This window comes from Lycorma delicatula, chromosome 2, assembly GCF_047948215.1.
Source record: "Lycorma delicatula isolate Av1 chromosome 2, ASM4794821v1, whole genome shotgun sequence".
In the NCBI taxonomy this organism is placed as follows: Eukaryota; Metazoa; Arthropoda; class Insecta; order Hemiptera; family Fulgoridae; genus Lycorma; species Lycorma delicatula.
Genome location: NC_134456.1, coordinates 102042988 through 102063027, shown reverse-complemented (window position 1 = coordinate 102063027; position 20040 = coordinate 102042988). Strand labels below are relative to the sequence as shown.

Below are 20040 nucleotides of genomic sequence, written 5' to 3'. Positions count from 1 at the left end.
TTAACTATCCAGCCTGGAGGACCATGAAACATATGGTAGAATTTAGAGCGAGGTTGGACTGTATTTTCATAGGTGATGAATGAAGACAACGCCTTGTTGCTTGTTGAATAATGGTTTAATGAATTGTCGTCTTGACATTTTGATAACGTGTAATTGAACATTTAATACATAACTTTACACATATAATTAAACTTAATAACATATGGCTTATACTAATAAACTAAACAATCATCCAAACATGTCCATCTGGACAGAAAGTGCATATGACCACTCTGGATCAGATTCTGATGTAGAATGCTAGTACCAGCTTAACTCTCCGTTGAGCGCTAGCACCCACTAGATCGCAGTGCCAGACGGCTCGATGTGGAACGGAACAGAAGGATAAGGAACGTCAGATCAAATTCAACTTAATATACTTTTTTTTAAGTTTTTTTAAAAATTTAAATATATTGATTTATTAATAATACATTTAAATATTTATTAAAAAAGAATTACAATAAGTAATAATGTAATAATAACATTAAAAAAAAAAATTGAAAAAATCAGAAGTTATTACTGAAATAAAATTTTATGTACTTTTCATTTTAAAAAATGTGTATATATAATTTAATTGGTGTACAAGGAAGTCATGTGATGTCCACATCAATTTTTTTTTTTGCTGTTTAATAATGTTTCTGGTATTTTGTATTCATTTAAAATCATTTTAAGTTTAAAACTTGAGAGGGCACCAAATCTGGTGAGTGTGAAATAGATTCAAATTTCAACTTCACAAGATTCTGATGATGTATGTGGTCAAGCATTATCGTAGAAAATTATTGGCTCTGTGGATTGTTGAACATTACACAGATCTCTCCTAAGGTGTTTTAATGTCTATGTATCCCCCAGAATTTAGATTCAACTGGACTTCCACATAGACAGTCACATAAATGTGTTTGGAATCTCAGACTCGCAAGAGGTTTTTATTGCATTGGGTAGTGTTTTGAATTTTTGATTGTGGTAAACCATAGTTCCAACAGTCCATGCTCTGCCACTTTTCTTCAGAGTCATAATGATGCACCCAAAATTCATCTCCCATCACAATATTGAAATAGAAGTCATCTTCTCTTCATCTTAGTAACATTTCAAAAGGTGTAAACATTCCTTTCGTTGTTCGCTTTATTTTTTTTTGATAGCGTAGTTGTGCAGTAATGACCGTACTTCTTTTGACATGCCTATCTCTATGGTAATATTTTGTGTTTTGTAATGAACTTGTCATTTTGAATCTGTTCATTCACCTCTTTTTGCTGCCTCTCATCAGTCACAGAAGTTGGTCAGTCACTGAAAAAATTGCCTACTAATTCAAAAGGTAAACCGTAAAAGTAAAAGTTAGTAGAGTAAGATCACGGAGACCAAGTAGGCTATTGTTTTCATCAATATATCTTCTGATCTATTTTTGGGGAATTATCTGATTGAGGATGTCATGAACAAATTTTTTTTAATATGGAGGAGCACTCAACAGCTCATTAATTATGTACACCCAAGTAAACATGTACTGTAAAAAAAGCTCTTTATGTAAAAACATAAAAAGAATAGTCATTCTATATATTGTTAATTAAACATTTGTTTTCATTATATCATATACCATGATAGAATAGTAGATATTGTTTTACACGCATTGAAAAGTGAACATTCCTGGGCAAGAGACATCAAATACTTTGAACAAATTCGCATCTAGGAAATAACAATTTAAACAAGGGGGCTTGTGCCTATGGTTGGGATGAGAAGTGATAGCTACTTAACAGAAGGGAAATTTATATTGTTCTTATATGTAATAAAATGTATTTTACAAAATGTAGCACCTGTTAGGCAGATAATTATAACTAAAGCATAAATTTAAATAATTTTGTTTGGTTCTTTATTGAAATATATTATTTTTAATGAGCTGACTAGTTATCTTTTTTTTAAGGGCTGTAGCTTTTATGGATGATTAGAAGGTATTTATTTATTTTTAGCTATTATATATTTTGATTGATGAGAAGTTTTGATGTTTTCAGAAAAAAAATCTACAGAAAGTAGGAGGGAATCATTTAACATTTTATCATATCACTGTTCAGACCAACTGACCAAGAATGATCTTACACTATACAAGTGCAGGTTGATGATTAGATTTAGTGTATATTGTATATTGTTACCATCATGGTTTTTTTTACTTACAATAAAAAAGTACACCACTACTTTTCATCTGCATTGTTAGTGGTGTATGTAGCAAAATGGAAGAACCTGGCTGTACGAAATAAACAAAAAAATTTTAGAAGGAAATAAATGTTATTTTACAGTAATTCTTAACTTATTATATATTAAATTTAGGATTATACAGTTACAAAATTGCAGTGGCTGCACTAAATTTATGGTGTTATACCATAAATTTTATATTTGTTAACTTTAAGATATATCTTTTTTTTTTTGTTAAAATGTTATTATAATTTTCTTAAAATGTTGTAAGTTTGGTATTTCTTAAACATGTCTTTCGATGTAGTCCCAGATTTTATTTATGTATCTCACACAAATAAGAAATTTCTTTTCTTCCCTCTTTCTTGGCCCAATTGCTAAACTGCAAGTTTGTTTAAGATTACTAATAAGCCTTTTCATGTCAGTCATTGTAGAAGAAGTAATGATCAGAATCCTTATAATCAACTCTAATTATCTTAAGGATTTTTAAAAAGTTCTTTTTATAATTCTGTTCTTTGTAAATTTGCTTTGATTTTGTGTATAATTATATTTGAATAATCTTTTATTTAAACATTGCAAAATTTAGAAAAAAGAGATTTTTTTGCTTTAAGATGTTGAGGTAGTAATTATTATTTTTGTAGTAATTATTTATATAAAATAAATATTTAAAGTAATTGAAAATTTTTCAATTAGAATAAAGTTTGTAAAATTTAAAAACTTTTGAAAAATTGTTAACTGCATAAAATTATAAATATTATAATTTTTTAGCAATTGGATCAAGGAATAATGAATGATAAATTGTTAACTACAGAATTAGTTAACTACACCATGAGCAAATAATTTGCATATGAGGTACTACCCAAAAGTTTCTGAAATTTGTATTGTGCGCAAACAAATACTTGTATGATCAGTCACTGCTAGTAGCAATGCAATTTATCCTTTGAAAGTCAATAGGCGTAGTGGTTTTGATCAAAGTGGATATGTTTTTTGTTGGGAGGTAGGTTTCCTTGTAATTGCAATTTTGCAATGATCAATCTGAGAGATCAGTATATCTATATCTAGTTTTAAATTTGGTGAAATAGTTGCAGAAAAGCATAAGATATTAATGCAAGCTAACTATGCTTTAGGCCAGGCACAAATGTATAACTGGTTTAAGCTTTTTAAAAATGATTAAACATCATTGATGATGGTAAATGTTTGGGATGACTATGTACCAACATTACACCAGAAAATGTCATGCTGTTTGGAATGATTTATTGTTGTCCACTAAATAATTAATAAAAAATTGTGCTTGAATTTAAGCACTAAAGCCGTCTAGTTGAGTAATATATCAATATAAAAAGAAAATTGAATAAAAATACACTGAAATCTCTATGCTTGGCACGAAAATTAAGTGTTACTCAGTGATTGTGAGCAGTAATGGAACATATTAGAAAATCTATACAAAACCAAAATGAATAAAAAATACCCATAAATCTGGATCAGCTCATCCATTTAAATCTAAGCTTATATGTAGAGCAATGTTAATTAAATTTGAAAGAAAATTAAGTGGGTTCTCTTTCCTGTAAACAGATGAAAACATAACCATCCTATAAATTAACATTAACAGGAATGTTTGTTGAAGTTCTTTTAAAAGATGAATTTACTCAGGGATTATGAAATTTTACCAATTCTCATTTTCTTTATTTTGCACTGCAAATTTATTTATAACTTTAATTTTTGCTTTTTTGCCTTCTGTAATGATAGTTGAGTGATTTTGGACTTGTTCGATTGAGTGTATCTGAAACTGGTCGTACCATCATGACTAATACAGTCGTCGGTACAGAATGTTACATGCCATCAGAAGCATTTAATGGTGAAATTTCTGAAAAAATGGATGTTTTTGGTTATGGAGTGGTAAGTATGTTATTAAAGTTTATTAATATGATTTTATGTAGTTTTATACTTTGTAAAGCCATTTGCATTACGTGAGTTTAAATATAACATTGCTAATAATGTGGAAAAATTCCCTATTAATGATAACGATAAGATTTTTGTTGCCCGTAAAGCAAATTTTTCTGAGTATTTTATTAGATGACAAGTACTCCTGATTTTGTTTGCAACAAAATCTAACTGTATTATTTTGCTGTGGAATGGTTTAGTATGTCTGAATATTATTTCTTGGGATTCCTTGAAAAAGTCAGAATGAATTATCAAAACACAAAAATGTGCTGTCAGATTATTGCATGGCTCTCATAAGTATGAATCATATAGACTGATATTTGAAAAGCTTTAAATGTTAATTAATCCAGCTGTTTATATTTACAAGGGTAAATCAGATATAAACAGGATTTTTGTTCCTGAGCGTCTATGGTTTGTAGGACTGGGCCTGCACTTCTAATATGCTTGGATGGGGTCGTTAGGAGTGGGGAGAGCCGGCCATTCCACACTCCCAACCAATTCAACAGTAACGCTCATGATGTTGGAGCAAAAAGTGCACCCCTCCACTCTGTACAATGCATAATTAGAAAATTTCTTGCTCATAAAGGAGTTCAAGCAAGGAAAATTTTCTGGAGATTGACTGCACAGTTCAGGGACCAAACATTGTCAAGGACTCATTTGTTTGCCTGGCATAAAAAGTTCAAGGAAGGACGAGAACAAGTGGAAAATCAGGTACACAATCTCCATCCTCGAACCAGCATTACAGTTGAATACATTCGCGCGATTCGAGACATTCTTGAAGACAATTGACAGGTAAGAGTATCTGAAATTGCAGAACAGGTTGGAATAAGTTATGAAAATTGTCAAGCGATCATCACAAATGACCTGCAGTTCTGTAAAGTGTGTGCCAGATGGATCCCTCACCTTTTGACTGCAAATTAGAAGTTGAGACGTTGGAGGGAGGTCTGTCAGAGGCTTACAGCAAGGTTTGCAAAAGAAGGTGATGCATTTTTGAGTCAGATCATCACCTGCAATGAAACATGGGTCCATCACTACACTCCTCAGTCGAAACAAGCCAGTATGGAGTGGCAGAGGAAAGGGGAGGCCGCCTTTCCTCCAGTGAAACCCAAGACTCGAACTGTCATCTGGCAAGGTTTTTTCGACCAGCAAGGCATCTTGCTCATTGATTTTTTACATAAGTGACACACAATCAGTGCTGCTTACTACTGTGAGTTGTTGAACGATGTAAGGGCTGCATATCGCTACAAAAGATGAGACCAACCGATTTGAGAGGTTATCCTTCTCTATGACAACACCAGGCCCCATACTGCAACTCTAACGGTCAAAACTAGAAGAAATGCACTGGTCTCAACTTGATCATCCTCCCCACAGCCTGGACCTATTGCCCAGCAATTTTTATTTGTTTGAGCCGCTTAAAGAAGCTCTAGGAGGGCAACGATTTGAAGATGATGAGGGCATGTAGGGATTTATACACAATTGGCTCCTGATGCAACTAGCTTCATTCTATAATGCTGCGATAAAAAACCTTCCTTCTCGCTGGGAAAAATGTATTCTAAAGCAGGAAACTATGTAGAAAAATAAATTATATTTGCCTTTTATTTTTCAATAAATAATTTTTTTTTAAAATAAAATCCCATTTATATTTGATTTACCCTCGTACAAATTTGTGTCTGATTATTCTAAAAAGAATAATCACTTATTTCTAACAAATAACGGTATCCAACTCTAGCGAACTATTTTCATATAACTCTTAACACAATAGTTCAGTTTACAAGAAAGGACCTTATTGTATTTCTCTTGCCATTTTAACTGGACCATTTAAAAAGTTTTCCCACCATTTTATCTAAAATATGGTGGGAATCATAGATTCACATAGATTTTATTTTACGGAAACAATTTCGGTCTGTTGACTTATTTGTATTCATTTAAATTTTTAGGGAATTACAATATTTAAGAAAAAGGTTGTTTCTTTTTAATTTTTTTTTTTTGCTACAGAAGATTATAAGAATTATAAACAGTCTGAGGCCCAGTGATTCATACAAATAAAGCTTTAAAAATTAGACAAACTCACATTACTCTATGAACCCATATTTTTTTTTCCTATTCATTTTTTAAATATTTTAAAATTTAAATTCTGATTTGCATAAAGAGATACTGTTGTATCTAAAATGTAATAAATATTCTTTGGAATATTAATTATTATTCAGGTGTGCAAGTACGAAACAGGTTCAATGCTGTTGCTGAAGTGTATATGATGGAATAAGTGTGGCTCTGTGTACTGCCATTGTAGAGTAGTTGACATCTACAAAGCAAGCTTCTCTGTTGTCCCTGATTTTTGGGAGCATAGTTACATGTTAGTCTGAACGCTTGACACACTGTGAGATTCATTTTTTTTACATTAGTAAATATATATATATATATGTTTCATTAATCATTATTGATAATCATAATTTTATACAGTTGAACCTGGATGTTATGAAAACCTTGATTTTACAAAATTTTTTACTGCACCTGACATTTTAATAAAACTTCATAAAAATTTACATCTATTTAACATATTCATACGTCTATGTAATGAAATGATGATGTAAATATTAACATAATATATAGTAACATGGAGTAATTTTTACAAAATGTTTTTTTAAAAATAATGACATCAAATTTAGTATTTTGGACATCTCTGTGAATCTAAGGTAGTTATTCTTTTGATTTCCATACCTAAATTGTACCTGTATACAAACACAAAGTATTATTGACAACAGTCAAGTATTCAGGTTATTTATATTGAACTGGTAAAGTGAAAATTACCAAGATTCTCTTATATTGAATGCATTTACAATAAAATTGTAACAAAAGATTTAAACATATGTTCTGCAGTTACTACCTATACATTAAAGTAGCAGAATTTCCCAAAATCCATTAACATATGCAGAACACTAAAATTACTGTGCAAACTTTTATTCATTTATGTATAGTACATAGACATAACAAATAGAATTCTTACAAAAAAAAATTTTACACATACATACTCCCTCTATTGTTCAGTGCATTCATATAGTTCAGCAATAATTTTTCTGAAGAATCTCTATTTAACAAATTTTTCCCAGGATTTTCAATTAATTTATACAAAGGTTCAACTGTATATTTAAATCGATTGGATGCAGTTCAGTAAAAAATAAGAACACCTTTCAGCCTAGTGCTTTCAGAACTAACTCCATCATCAGCATACCAATTTTTCTAACATACACATAATTATGTTTAGAATATTTAGTTAAAAATGTGGTTATTTTTTTAAAATCATATATTTAAAATATTAAAATTATTAGTATGCATCGATTGTTGTCATATTTAAAATTTCCTGTATCCATTGTGATAAGATAAAGAATAATGTTTATCATAGTATTCAGTCAATATGTCAGGTCTACCAATTTAATTAATTTATTATCAAATTCAATTTGTCTATATTTTTAAGTCTATATTTGTTATTTAATATTTCTCTAATATATCAATTTCTTTATTATTATTATTATTATTATTATTATTATTATTATTATTACTTACATTTAACATTTTTAAACTTTATTGATGTCAGTAATTTTATGTTTATTTTTTATTAGATGTTCTGTAATATTTGAAAATTTAATATTACCTTAATATATATATAAACAGTACAGAAGTATATTATGTATATTTTTTAATTTCTGAATTAGAGTACTGTTAAATAATTTTTTTTTTTTACTTTAAATATTCTAAATAATAGATTTAAAAAACTCAAGTTTGAAAAAATTCAATATAAAAAAAAAAGTGTTCACCTTAGATAAATATTTCTTACTCATGCTATATTACAGAAATATTTATATTTATTTTGTATAAAGAAATATACATAATATTCCATTTATAGTTTTATTATTTTATTTCCAGTAACTTTTAACATTTACTTAATTAAAAGTACAAATTATTATGCTACACATTTTAAATATTATGCGAGGTACATGAAATAATTTTTACTGACTTTTGGAAGAAACATATGGTATTACTTTCTGTTGCATGGTGGGAGTGCGGGAGTGAAAATTAATGTTTTAAGAAACGAGGAGTACGAAAATACTATTTACTTTAATGATGCTTTCCTTATCGATCTATATATATTGTCGCATGTTCACAGTTCGACAAGGATATTGAGAGACTAACAAACTAAAAACGTTTGTTACTCTGGAGACATATAAACAAAATAAATAGATAAATATACAGTATAGTAATTCAAATAAAAAAACTATATTTGGTTTAATGATAGTTAAATTATGAAAACCAGAATACAATTCAATTAACTATTTATATTTTCACAAATAAGTTACTCTCACTGTTTATAAATAACTCGTCGAACAATTTCCTGCATTCACCCACTGTTCATGCTAAGTATCTTTTAGGACCAACGATATCTGTAAACGTAACACATATCGATTCGTAATGAATATAGTAAAAAATATAGTAATATATAGTAAAAATGGTTTTTTGTCAATCTGAATAGCCTTTTGAGTGGTGGGGATTTTTATAAAACATAGTTTTCTGAATCTACTTTCACTTATACTAACATATGTTACTAATCTGTGATTTATGACACGGGTTTTTCATCATATTTTGCCCAGTTTTCAACCGATTTGCTTGAAAGTATTATTTTTAAAATCAGCAAACTATGTTTCATAAACACAAAGCAAAAAAAAAAAAAAAATTGCTAATAAAAGATGCAGTAGAAATGCGCAAAAAAAAATTCTGCAATTAAATTATCATAATTTTTGTACCGTTTCAATTTTTTTTTTGTTACAGACATAAAAAATATCCTAACGTAATGGTTTTTTTGTCAGAATCTGTTAAATCTCTTTAATATACTGTAATTTTTTGAAATTTTTTCACAAGAGGGTAGCATAAGACTATGAAGGGAGGCAATCAGATACCAACATATTTTCGAGGAGCGCTAATCAACCGCGGATCATTGTGATGGGAAAAGGTTAATTGTAAATATGTATTTGAATATTTATTTTCTCTATTTTATGTCAGTATATTTGAACATGGCTTGGCAGTTAACATATAACAAGCCGCATTCTTTTTTGGTCTTTTACTAGTCAAAAAGTAAAGTAGATATTACTTATAAATCTGTTATGGATGTGTTTGAGTTTAGTTTTTTTATTATTAGAGTGTAGTAATTATTGTTATGTATTTTTTATCATTCTTATATTTGTTTTAGATATTGCTGGAACTTCTGACCGGCTTACCTCCATACAATGAACATATCCAGACTTCATTGGTATGTAAATATATAATTCTTATTTGTTGCTATTTTCCAATATACCCTTAACCGACCTTAAGCTGGATGTTTTGCTGGTTAATATGAAAGTGCATTACCATATGCGCTACTCATTGTAAAGAGATATCTGATATCTAAACCTTTTAAAATTATACTGCTACACAATTTCCTTATTAATTTTAATTTAAAAAAAATCTGATGTGGACAATACATAACTTCCTTGTACGCATATTAAAATTACATATAGACATTTTTTGCTGCACTTCATTTAAACTTATTTCATTTGAAAGTGAGATAAGATCCCTCCAATTCTTTAATAAAGTGCAGAGATACACAATTCCATTGTGGTGGACACTACATTGCATCACATTTTTTTGTGGTGTTCATATCAGCATTTTATATTAGTTTATATATTAATTTTGTTTCAATTTGCTCAAGTAGTTGTGTGGTGTAAATGAGAACGTGTCGGATTCATAACCATGGACACATTGATTCAAATCCGACTTCATATACATTACTCTTCTTAACTTTTTTAATTAATAATTTATTAATAATTAATAACCTATTATAATAATTATTAACCTCTGTAAATATGTTTAATTAAAATGAAAAGTACATAAAATTTTATTTCACCAATAACTTCTGATTTTTTTCATATTTTTATTTTACTATCGGAGATTAATAATTATTAATAAATCAATATATTTAAATTAAAGAAAAAAAAAGTTTAAAAATTATATTTATATGAATTCAGAATCAAACTGATGTGCCTTCCCCTTATAAGATCCAAATATTTCAAAAATTAAAATTTTATTTGGCTATAACTCTGGAACCAATGAAAATAACTACCACTTATGTTATATCATTGAAAAGCTGTCAATGAGGGCTTATTACTGCAGTTAAGAAAAAGGCTTTTTTGTCCCAGTTTATTGCAATCAAAAGGAGAGACAGAAATCATGCCGAAACTAGTCAAAATGGGTTCAGGGATGGTCAGAATGGATATTTTCATTGATATCTGAAAATGAAATTTTTAGCGATCATAATACTTGCTTTACTTTATACAAGGAAGTACGAGGCTCAGCTGAGAAATTTTGCACACTAGTGTGTGACACAAAGACAAAAGGTACTATTGAGTTGGGCATGGCAACACATGATAGCTAAAATCCCACTCTACAAACCTGTGATAATGTGTTGAAATTTGTTTTCAGTAGCTGTTAAAATAGTATCGAGTATGACCAATATGTCAACATGGTTAAAACAGCATGCAGTGATCAAATTTTTAATGGCAGAAAATATTAATCCTAGGAATATATTTCATTGTTTAAAAGCAGTTTACATAGTGAGACTGTTGACAGGTGTACTGTGAATAGGTGGGCGTTGAAATTTTGCAAATGTAAAGCTGATAAAGCGAGAATTGAGGATGCATCTCGCAGTGAATAACCAGTTTCTGTAACTGACAAGAAACATTGAAAGGAGGTGGACAATTTGCTTCAAAGTAATTGACGAATCCCCCAGCATCGCATCACTATTCAGTTAGGCGTATCTAAAGAATGAGTAGGTCATATTATTGAGAAATTGGGTTACCATAAAACCTGTACATGATGGGGTACCGCGTAAACTCTCTGATGGCTCTCTGCAAGCTGAAGTTTGAGCCTATTCTGTATCCATCATACTCGCTGAATTTGGTTCTGTGCGACTTCCACTCCTTCCTTCATCACAAAAGAGATCGATCTTAAAAAGGTAATCATTACACCACTGAATGAGGTGAAAGAAAGCTATGGCCACTTGGATCTGAGAAAGACCACCATAATTCTTCAATGATGAAATGCAAAAATTTGCCACACGTTGGGAAAAGTGTATCAGTGTAAACGGGGATTATGTTGAAAAATAAATACTACATTTTGTAGCTAAGATATTGTACTTTTATCCATTTTTTATTTCATTCCAAATATCTTTTCATTCCCATGCTATTTATATATGTGCAAAATTTATTAGCCGAGCCTCGTAATAACTAAAATAGAATCGTTAACTATAATTCTCATAATTATATTTTGCATAATGGATCGTTTACCATGCTTTTACCTACACCTAAATTGTCAAATAATTGTTTCAGTGGTTTACTTTTATCAGTGAAGTTCTTCATCAACCATAAAACTGTATTGCAATCAGATGTCATTGTTTATAGAAATAATAAAAAAACTTTTTACAATATAAACAGATTCAATTTGCCAGTTGGTAACGCTTATGAAATTCCTCTTGCGGTTCTTTTTAAAATTCACAGAAACATGATTGTTTTCTACTATTCTGTCATTACTTTCTTGGTTCCTGATTTTAGGGAACAAAAAGTAATTTGTGAAGACCAAATTTGGAAAATAAGAGGAGGGATGTTTGATGACTAATTCCTTTTTTGCCTAAAAATCTTCAGTGTTTGTAGCAAAATGGGTAGGTTCATTTTCAGCAACAACCAGTTCTGGAATCAAACATTTTGTCTTGCCAAAAAAAAATTTGGTTCCACAGCCTTTCTATAATTATTCTTCAACTTTTTCACAACTTATTTCTTGAACAGATTCCGATAAATAATTTCTTTAATTGAAACATGCTGGTTGACATGGTTTACCTTGCAGTTTTTGCAAACCCACTTTTTTCTGAATAGAAAAGGATGTTAATACCACTCTGAATTCTGCCTGTCATTTCATCTTGCAATCATACGCCAAACTTTCATCACCAGTTATTCTACTAAAAAAATATTAAATCATCTTAACCCAAACCATCAAACTGATCCAATAATTACCCTTTCATATTGCTTGAAACACAGTGAATGGAATGTAAACAAGGCAAATTTTTTATTACTAGATCTTTCAAAATAACTTTTATAGACCTTTTAATACTACCAAACTTTTCAGCGAGCAACCTCATTCAAATTGACCCACCTTCATGCATAATATTTCTCACTTTTTTGATTGTCTCTGGTCTCCATCTGAAATCAAGTAATCAAGTATTGGTTTAGATTAATATGAATGGAGTATTCCTGGGATTGGTCACACAACACTATTGTCAATGGTGTAGCAAATATATATTAAGTAATATGTTTTATTAAATAGAGTTTTAGCAATATGTTGATTTAAAATATATGTAAATTAATTAATTTAATGTAAAAAAATTAATTTAAATAAATTAAATTTAAATGTCTCATGTTGTAATTCGTACTGGTGCAAAGATAACATTGTTTTACAAATCAAATAACTAAAAATGGTTAAGAATGCAATAAGGTAAATAGAATTTTGCTTATGTAAATTTTGAAAAGATCAGTTCAGTGGTTTTCTGGTAACAAGCTATCAGAATCAAGGTGTGCATCAGAAATCTAAAAAAAATTAATTTTTTTTTTTTGTTTCTCCCGTGATAACATATCTTTAAAAGAATTATTCAAAAATAAGTTTGATATCATCAAACAGCAAAACTAATTTAAATGATGATGTAATTTCTTTCAACAACTAATAGGTATGAGTGATTTTATTTTTATAAAGTCTCAAACTCAAGTGGACATGCTTTCTGTGCTGATAGTAATAAAAATATTTATGTAATAATTATGTTTTTATTGATATTTGTTTTTTTTATAAAAATTATTTGTTTTGCAATTCTTTTTACAGGCTGATTTCATTATAGAGATTGATAGCAATTCATCATCTGAAGGTACAATTGATAGTTTAATTGATAAAACTGCTGGTGATTGGGGTGGTGACTGGGAAACTGGTGTATCAAATCCAGTATATCAGCTTGCATTAAACTGTTTGGAAGACAACAAAAATAATCGTCCCGATATGAAATCAATTATAGAAAGATTAGAAAATATAAAAAAATATACAGTTAGATAAAAAATATTCAGTCAAATCTCTATATAACAAAAATTCCCAGTCTAATTTTGTTTTACAACCATTTTATACTGTTTTTGTGATGAATTAAAATTAAGTACAGTTATTTTTCTTAATAGTTGTATAGAAAAAAAAGTTAAAATATTTTTTTTATGTTATGTGTGACATATTAATCTAATACATTATATGTACTGTATAAAAAGTATATATCTGAGGTAAGACTTTACCTCATACTTAGAATCAATATAGGCTATACTTAAAAGTTTGTTGTACTCAGTTGTAGGTTAACATACTGTAATTTTATTTCTAGCACTTTTCACAACGGTAACACAAAAAATGAATATACCTACTTAAAAAACATTATTCCTAATGCATAGGTATTGATGGTAATGTTTACAGTAAATAATTTTTAATACAGTATTAATCTATTACTTGAAAAAGTGAGTAATTTTCTGCTGTTTTCTATGTTTGATGAAGGTAAAATACTTCATTCTTCAGCTGTAGTTCAAGCCTAATTTTTTAATGACTAAAACCTCGTCGGTAGGTTTACTCTCCTCCTGCTGATCTTTGCAACGGTACATTAGTTATATATGTTACATTAGGTACATACTTTTTTGCTTTTATAAAGTTTTTTATCTCTATAAAAAAGGAAATTAAAAGTGAAACGGGTAGCAAAAATAATACTATAGTAAGTAATGAAAGTATATATTTGGAATTAGGTAATGAAAATATATCAACAAAAATACTGATTTATAATGTTAAAGAATTAAAGGTAGTAGTGACATGAAGGAAAATAATCTTCATAAAGTGAAAGAATTTATTTAATTTCAGATAAATACTGGGAAAAGTAGAAAGGTTAAACTGATTGACTTTTAACAGATATCTTATTTTTTGGGCATTTTAATATAAATCCTTTCAATAAAGATAAAGTTTATATCAAATTTCTATTATCTACTTTTAGTTCTTATCAATTACATCAAACAGTTAAAGGTCCAACACATATAAATGTAAGAAATTCAACACTGATTCCTGTTTACATGAATATAAAGAATTTGATATGTAATATTAAGGATAATATTAGGATAAATTACATTATGAAATGCAAATTTTACAACACTTGAAAAAATATAAATCAAAGAGAATTTTACATAAAGAATTAATGAGATAATATCTATAAAAATATGTTCGATTGATAAATAAACATGCTAATGAAATGGCTACTTATAATGACATCTTGTCCCAGAATCTTAAGGGTGAATGAAATATAAATCGGAACTTTTGTTGTCATTAATGCACGGGTAATGGAGATTCCACTCTTAGAAAGCCAACTCACTACTTTTTTCAAGTCAGTAACACAATGTCAGAGCAGGAGGTATCATTGCACAACATATTATTAAATTTCTCATCAGAGGGTGTGAAAAAATCCAAAATTTTGAGAAGACTTCAGGTACAGTTTGAGGACAACACATCTAAAAAGACTCAACTGTATGATTGGTGTAAGGAGTTTTCAGAAGGATGAGAACTAGTTGAAAATGAAGGTCACCGTCACCCAAGGACATATGTTACTGCTGAAAAGTTCTCATGGTTTGTCACCTTATTGAGGACAACCGTCGATTAACAATTGCGGAAATTGCTTCTGAGATCGGAATAAGCTATGGCAGTACTCAGGCAAGCCTTACTGGTGATCTTGGATTTAAAAAAGTGGCAGCACGATAGGACCCTTGTCTTCTCAGGGAAGTTCAGAAGCTGTATCAGCTAGAGGCATGCCAGCAGTTATGTTGTTACCAAGCTGAAGGAGAATTTTTTTTTCATTGAATCATGACCGGTGGCAAAATTTGGGTGCACCATTACACTCCAGAATCAAAACGTGTAGAGTGGTGAAAAAAGGGAGAAACTGCACCCATTAAAGCCAAAACTCGACTGTCAGGTGGAAAGGTTCTGGCCACAATATTTTTTTATTTCAAAGAAGTTTTGCATGTTGATTTTCTCCCTGAACGTCGTATGGTGAATTCTGTGTACTACTGCTAACTTTTAGACAAAGAAAAACTTGCATATCGTCAAAAAAGATGTCAATCTCCAATCCAAGACATCATTCTGCTACACGACAACGCTCGACCCCATACTGCAGCTCAAACTAGAAAAAAATTGTATCCTTATTCTGAACTACACTGGAATTCCTTCCACACAGTCCTGTGATTATCTTTTTTTGGGCCATTAAAAGAAGCACTTGGAGGACAGAAATTTGAAAATGATGCTGCTGGTGAAGCATTTGTGCACAGTTGGTTGATGTCACACCCACCTTCATTTTACGATAGTGGGATCAAAAGCTAACTATCCGCAGGGAAAAATGTGATTCCAAAAGAGAAAATTATGTAAAAAAATAATACTGTATGTATTTTTATTATCCTTCAATAAATTATAAAACAAATATTCCGGTTATATTTGATTTACCCTCGTAATAAAATAAGAATTAAACTGGGTGAAAATAAAAAAAATCAGTCAGTTCATTGATAACCTTTGAACTGCAATAGATATAAAATTAGAAGCATATGTACAATTTACAGAAAATAAAACTGAAAACATCTAACTAAAAATGAAGATGTGATTTTGAACGGTCAAGTGATTCTAAGAAACTGTGGCAAACAATTGGAAAATAGTTTGGAAGTAGGTGGTGTAATAATCAATAACCTCTACAAACAAGTAAATAAGCTAAACAAATTCTATGAAAATAGTATCCAAAAGATTGTACAATTCATCCGTAATATGCCTTGTATTGACATGAATGTAAATTTAATTAGTCACTCTATAAATTTAAACTTCTGACTTAAGAAAAAATTAAATAGATTTTTTTTCTTTTGATTTACAAGGTTGCTGCAATATGTCTGGTTGCACTAAAACTATTTAGAATCCAATAATTTAATTTTTTGATTATGAGATTACTGTTCAACACCATCAGAAATAAAAATAGTGGTTAAAGAATTATTCAAATTGAGTATTTTTATAAAATGTAAAGTTAAATAGCGACATTAACTGCTGAGAGGTCATTAACCACTAATAAATATATTATGAATTGAAATTGTACCCAGTGTTAGTAAACCTAGAACTACTTTATTAACATGATTTAGACTGTTGACATTTCACACCCTTCAATTTTCCTGGATCTACTTTCTGAGATGTTAGATGATATAGAAGGAATGTAGATGACCAACTTACACAGGACCTGATGATAATGTTGTGCTTAATATTTTGGTGTATTTTTTTATTTTAAAATAAGATATTTATTTTAAGGTAAATTTCTTAGTTGTTAAATTTACCAGCAAATGGTTTTAAACATTAATTGAAAAATAAAAGTAATTTTGATTAGAAAACCGATGATCAGATTTGAATCTACTGCTATGACATTTAGAAGGCAATGAGAAGTCTGTTATACTTTATAAAACATGAGTTATATCCATTTGCAGACCCCCAAAACTAAATTTTTGATATTGATTTGACTTCAGCCAGAACAGTATATTTTGAGTGTGCTTATAATGATAATTAAATTTGCACGGTCAGTGGGAATGCCCTTTTCAGACTATTAAGTTGAACATAGAATGCTAGAAGAGGGTTCTTCAGACATTTTTTATCTTCTCTTGGTCTATGTACATGACCATTAAGAAAGTTTAACATTCTTGCCATGAAGCAAATCAAGTAACTAATCACTTTACTACAGAAAATACTGTGTGTTCTTTTTCATCATTCCCAGCATGTGAAAAACATTTTTAAGAATAGTGAGCCTTTATACAACCTACTGGTGATGTTGACATTTCTGATCAGATTGGAACGATTCTAGCATTATAGGAACTGGACTGAGAGTTAGTTTTATGGAGTGCGTGATAAGCACTCCCTTAACAGGGAGTGCTTATGGTGTCCCTGAACAGGGACACCATGTCCCTGTTCTCTTCCGTTATAATAATAATTATAATTTATGTGGTTGTCAGATTTATTGTTCTGATCAGGATTTTCCTTTTTAAAGGATTTTGATGTTTACATCTAACATATTCAGAAACATTACATGTAACATTCTGTAAAATTGTGTCTGTATTTGAAGTGATAATTGTAAATTCAGGTTTATATTGTTAAAATCAATGATTATTTATTATTGGTTATGAATTTTTTTTTTTTAATTTTGTCATTTTAAACAAGTATATAGTTTATATTATTGTTATACAAAATTGCATTGTAATATTCTATTAATGTTAATAATGCAACTAAAAACAGTAATAAATATTTTCATAAAACACTATCTTGTTTATTTAAAATTTTCCTCATAGTTGCCTTTTAAAAATTGTCATAAAATCAGTATAACAAAAAAATTAGTTTTAGAAGGCTTTCTTTTATTGAGCAACAGAATTTCTTATCTTTGTGAGCTTTCTTGAAAAATTGGAACATGCATTGTATTTCAAAGACTGATGTCTAGAAAGTAAATCAATTATAAAATTGATAGCTAGTTCAACCAACTTTGAATGCTTTTTTAATGATAAATTTATAGTGCCATAATAATGATTTAGTACACAATAATATTTTTCATAAAATGTAAGAGGCATGTTTTTTAAAGTAAGGTCTATATTAAAATAAATTGAAAAATGTGATTAAAGTTTATTATTTACATATAAAAACTACACTATTTATTACATAGAAAAGAAATAACTTTTCTATGTAACTGCCTTCAACACATTTTTCATAGTGTTTCTTCTTTATTCCCTCTTCAAGAAATTATGTTGCCAGTGACTTAACATCAATTTTCAGTTTGTCATCAATATCAAATCGTTGGTATGCAACTCACTATCTGATATGCTGTATGTGGCCAGACATTGTCATTCAAAAACAAAATCCCACTGAATAACTTCCCACGTCGTTTGTTTTTTATAGTTCTTCAAAGAGTTTTACAGTTTTGCAATGCATATTGACATTCTGTGATCAAAATTTGCCAAGCAAGACACCACCTAGTCATAAAAAAAAGCAGTAGTCATAATATTCTTTATTGAACATTCTCATTTAAACTTCTTCAATCTTAGAGATAATGAATGTTGCCATTGCATTGGCTGCTGCTTAGTCTCGACATCTGAATGAGAGATTCAGGTTTCATCTTTGGTAACAATGTGATCAAACAATTCTTCATCTTCATTTTCATAATGCCACAAAAATTCATGCACTGCAGCAAGGCATTTTTCCTTATGTGTGCAGGGTAACATCTTTGTCACCCATCTAGCTTGTAATTTTTTTTAGTCTATTCTTCAGTCAAACTTCATAAATCAAAAGATTGTGAAATATCAAGAAACATTAAAGAAAATTGTGACAGTGAAGTGCCAGTTTTCGTGAATTTTTTCAATCAAATCATCTGTTATCACAGACAGCTGGGTGTTATGTTCTTCATGAACATCCATTCATCCTCCTCAGAATGAACAGTATCACTACATTATTTTAACATCATTCATATTTACCATCCATAAATGTCACAAATTTTTCTGTAAATTTCAGTTGCAGAATTGTTTTTTTGTAATCAAAAATTGGAATACTCATCAACTTTAAAGGATTTTTTCCAGTGTTTTTTTACTCATGGTGGAATCATGAATTGTAGCATTCATTATAAATGGATGAATATAAACAACTAATAACAGAATGATTAAACTGTTATTGATAACAACTGACTGTTGATTGAAGTAACTACACAAGCACAATCTGTTTGCATTGAGCATATAGGCAGCAAATTCAAAACTGGCCTTACTTTAAAATCACACTTTGTATACCACATATATAATATTTTTGACTAATATATATATATATATATATATATAGTCATCAAATTCTTACCATATCTTCAGGTGAAAGAAGAGCTGGATAAGAAGTCAATAAGGTTTTAGGGCAGTCAATTCAAACATTATGAAATTTTTGACACCTGTATCGTCCAACTGGGCATCATGAACAAAAAAAGTCCCACATTTTTTTTCTGGATGGTGTATGATTTTTTTTTACTTATAAAAATTTGCATTGTAATAACTTTTTTGCAAACTCTTTTAAAGAGTGAATTTTTAAATAACTTTTTACTCTTTTAAATATTATATGAGTTTTTTTTTAAGTGAGTGAGTGAATTTCAGCTAGTTTTACACCTTCAGAAAATAAAATTCTTATCACAGCATTCTGTTCTTCCATGTACATGCTTCAAGCAGGCCAGTATTTTCAAATAAACAAAAGAAGTTATAATAATGGAAATTCTTTTCGAACAGTTGATATTTTTTACATTAGGGGTGCCAACTTTCACATCAATGTTTCAGTTTATTCTATTAAATAGTTTTTCCACTGTTGCCATTTGTCTTTTTAATTGTTGAACAACCTCATAATACAGGTGACTCGGGTGGTGTTACTAGTACCTTCTGAGCTCAATCTACTGGCAAAATAATGAAAGAGTTCATATAAACATGAGTCTTGAATTGCTGCATTAGCAAGTTTCAATTAGCGAAAGATTTCGCCTTGATTACTGGGCAAAAAATGAAATAAAACCATACTGAGATTCTAGGAGCCCAAATTATGGGGTAATTTTGATGGTTTCTTGTGGTTTATGACCTGAAACATTGAAATGATATAGGCTCCAGAACCATACTACAATATAATATCCAACATAAAACAAAGGTTTATTGCCTAAGAACACATTCTTTTACATTTGTAATACAAAAACTTTGTTAA

The 20040-nt window shown here is 29.5% G+C and overlaps 1 protein-coding gene across 1 annotated transcript in view; it reads left to right on the top strand.

Annotated features, from left to right (window-relative positions):
• The window catches only part of LOC142319055 (interleukin-1 receptor-associated kinase 4-like), a 37371-nt gene extending 19508 nt beyond the window's left edge, over positions 1–17863 (top strand). Inside the window, exons 6-8 of the mRNA XM_075355904.1 lie at positions 3955–4104; positions 9389–9448; positions 13096–17863. Of these exons, the coding sequence (XP_075212019.1) occupies positions 3955–4104; positions 9389–9448; positions 13096–13320 (435 nt within the window). The 3' untranslated portion in view covers positions 13321–17863. The remainder of the gene's footprint in view (positions 1–3954; positions 4105–9388; positions 9449–13095) is intronic.
• Positions 17864–20040: the final 2177 nt, after the last annotated feature.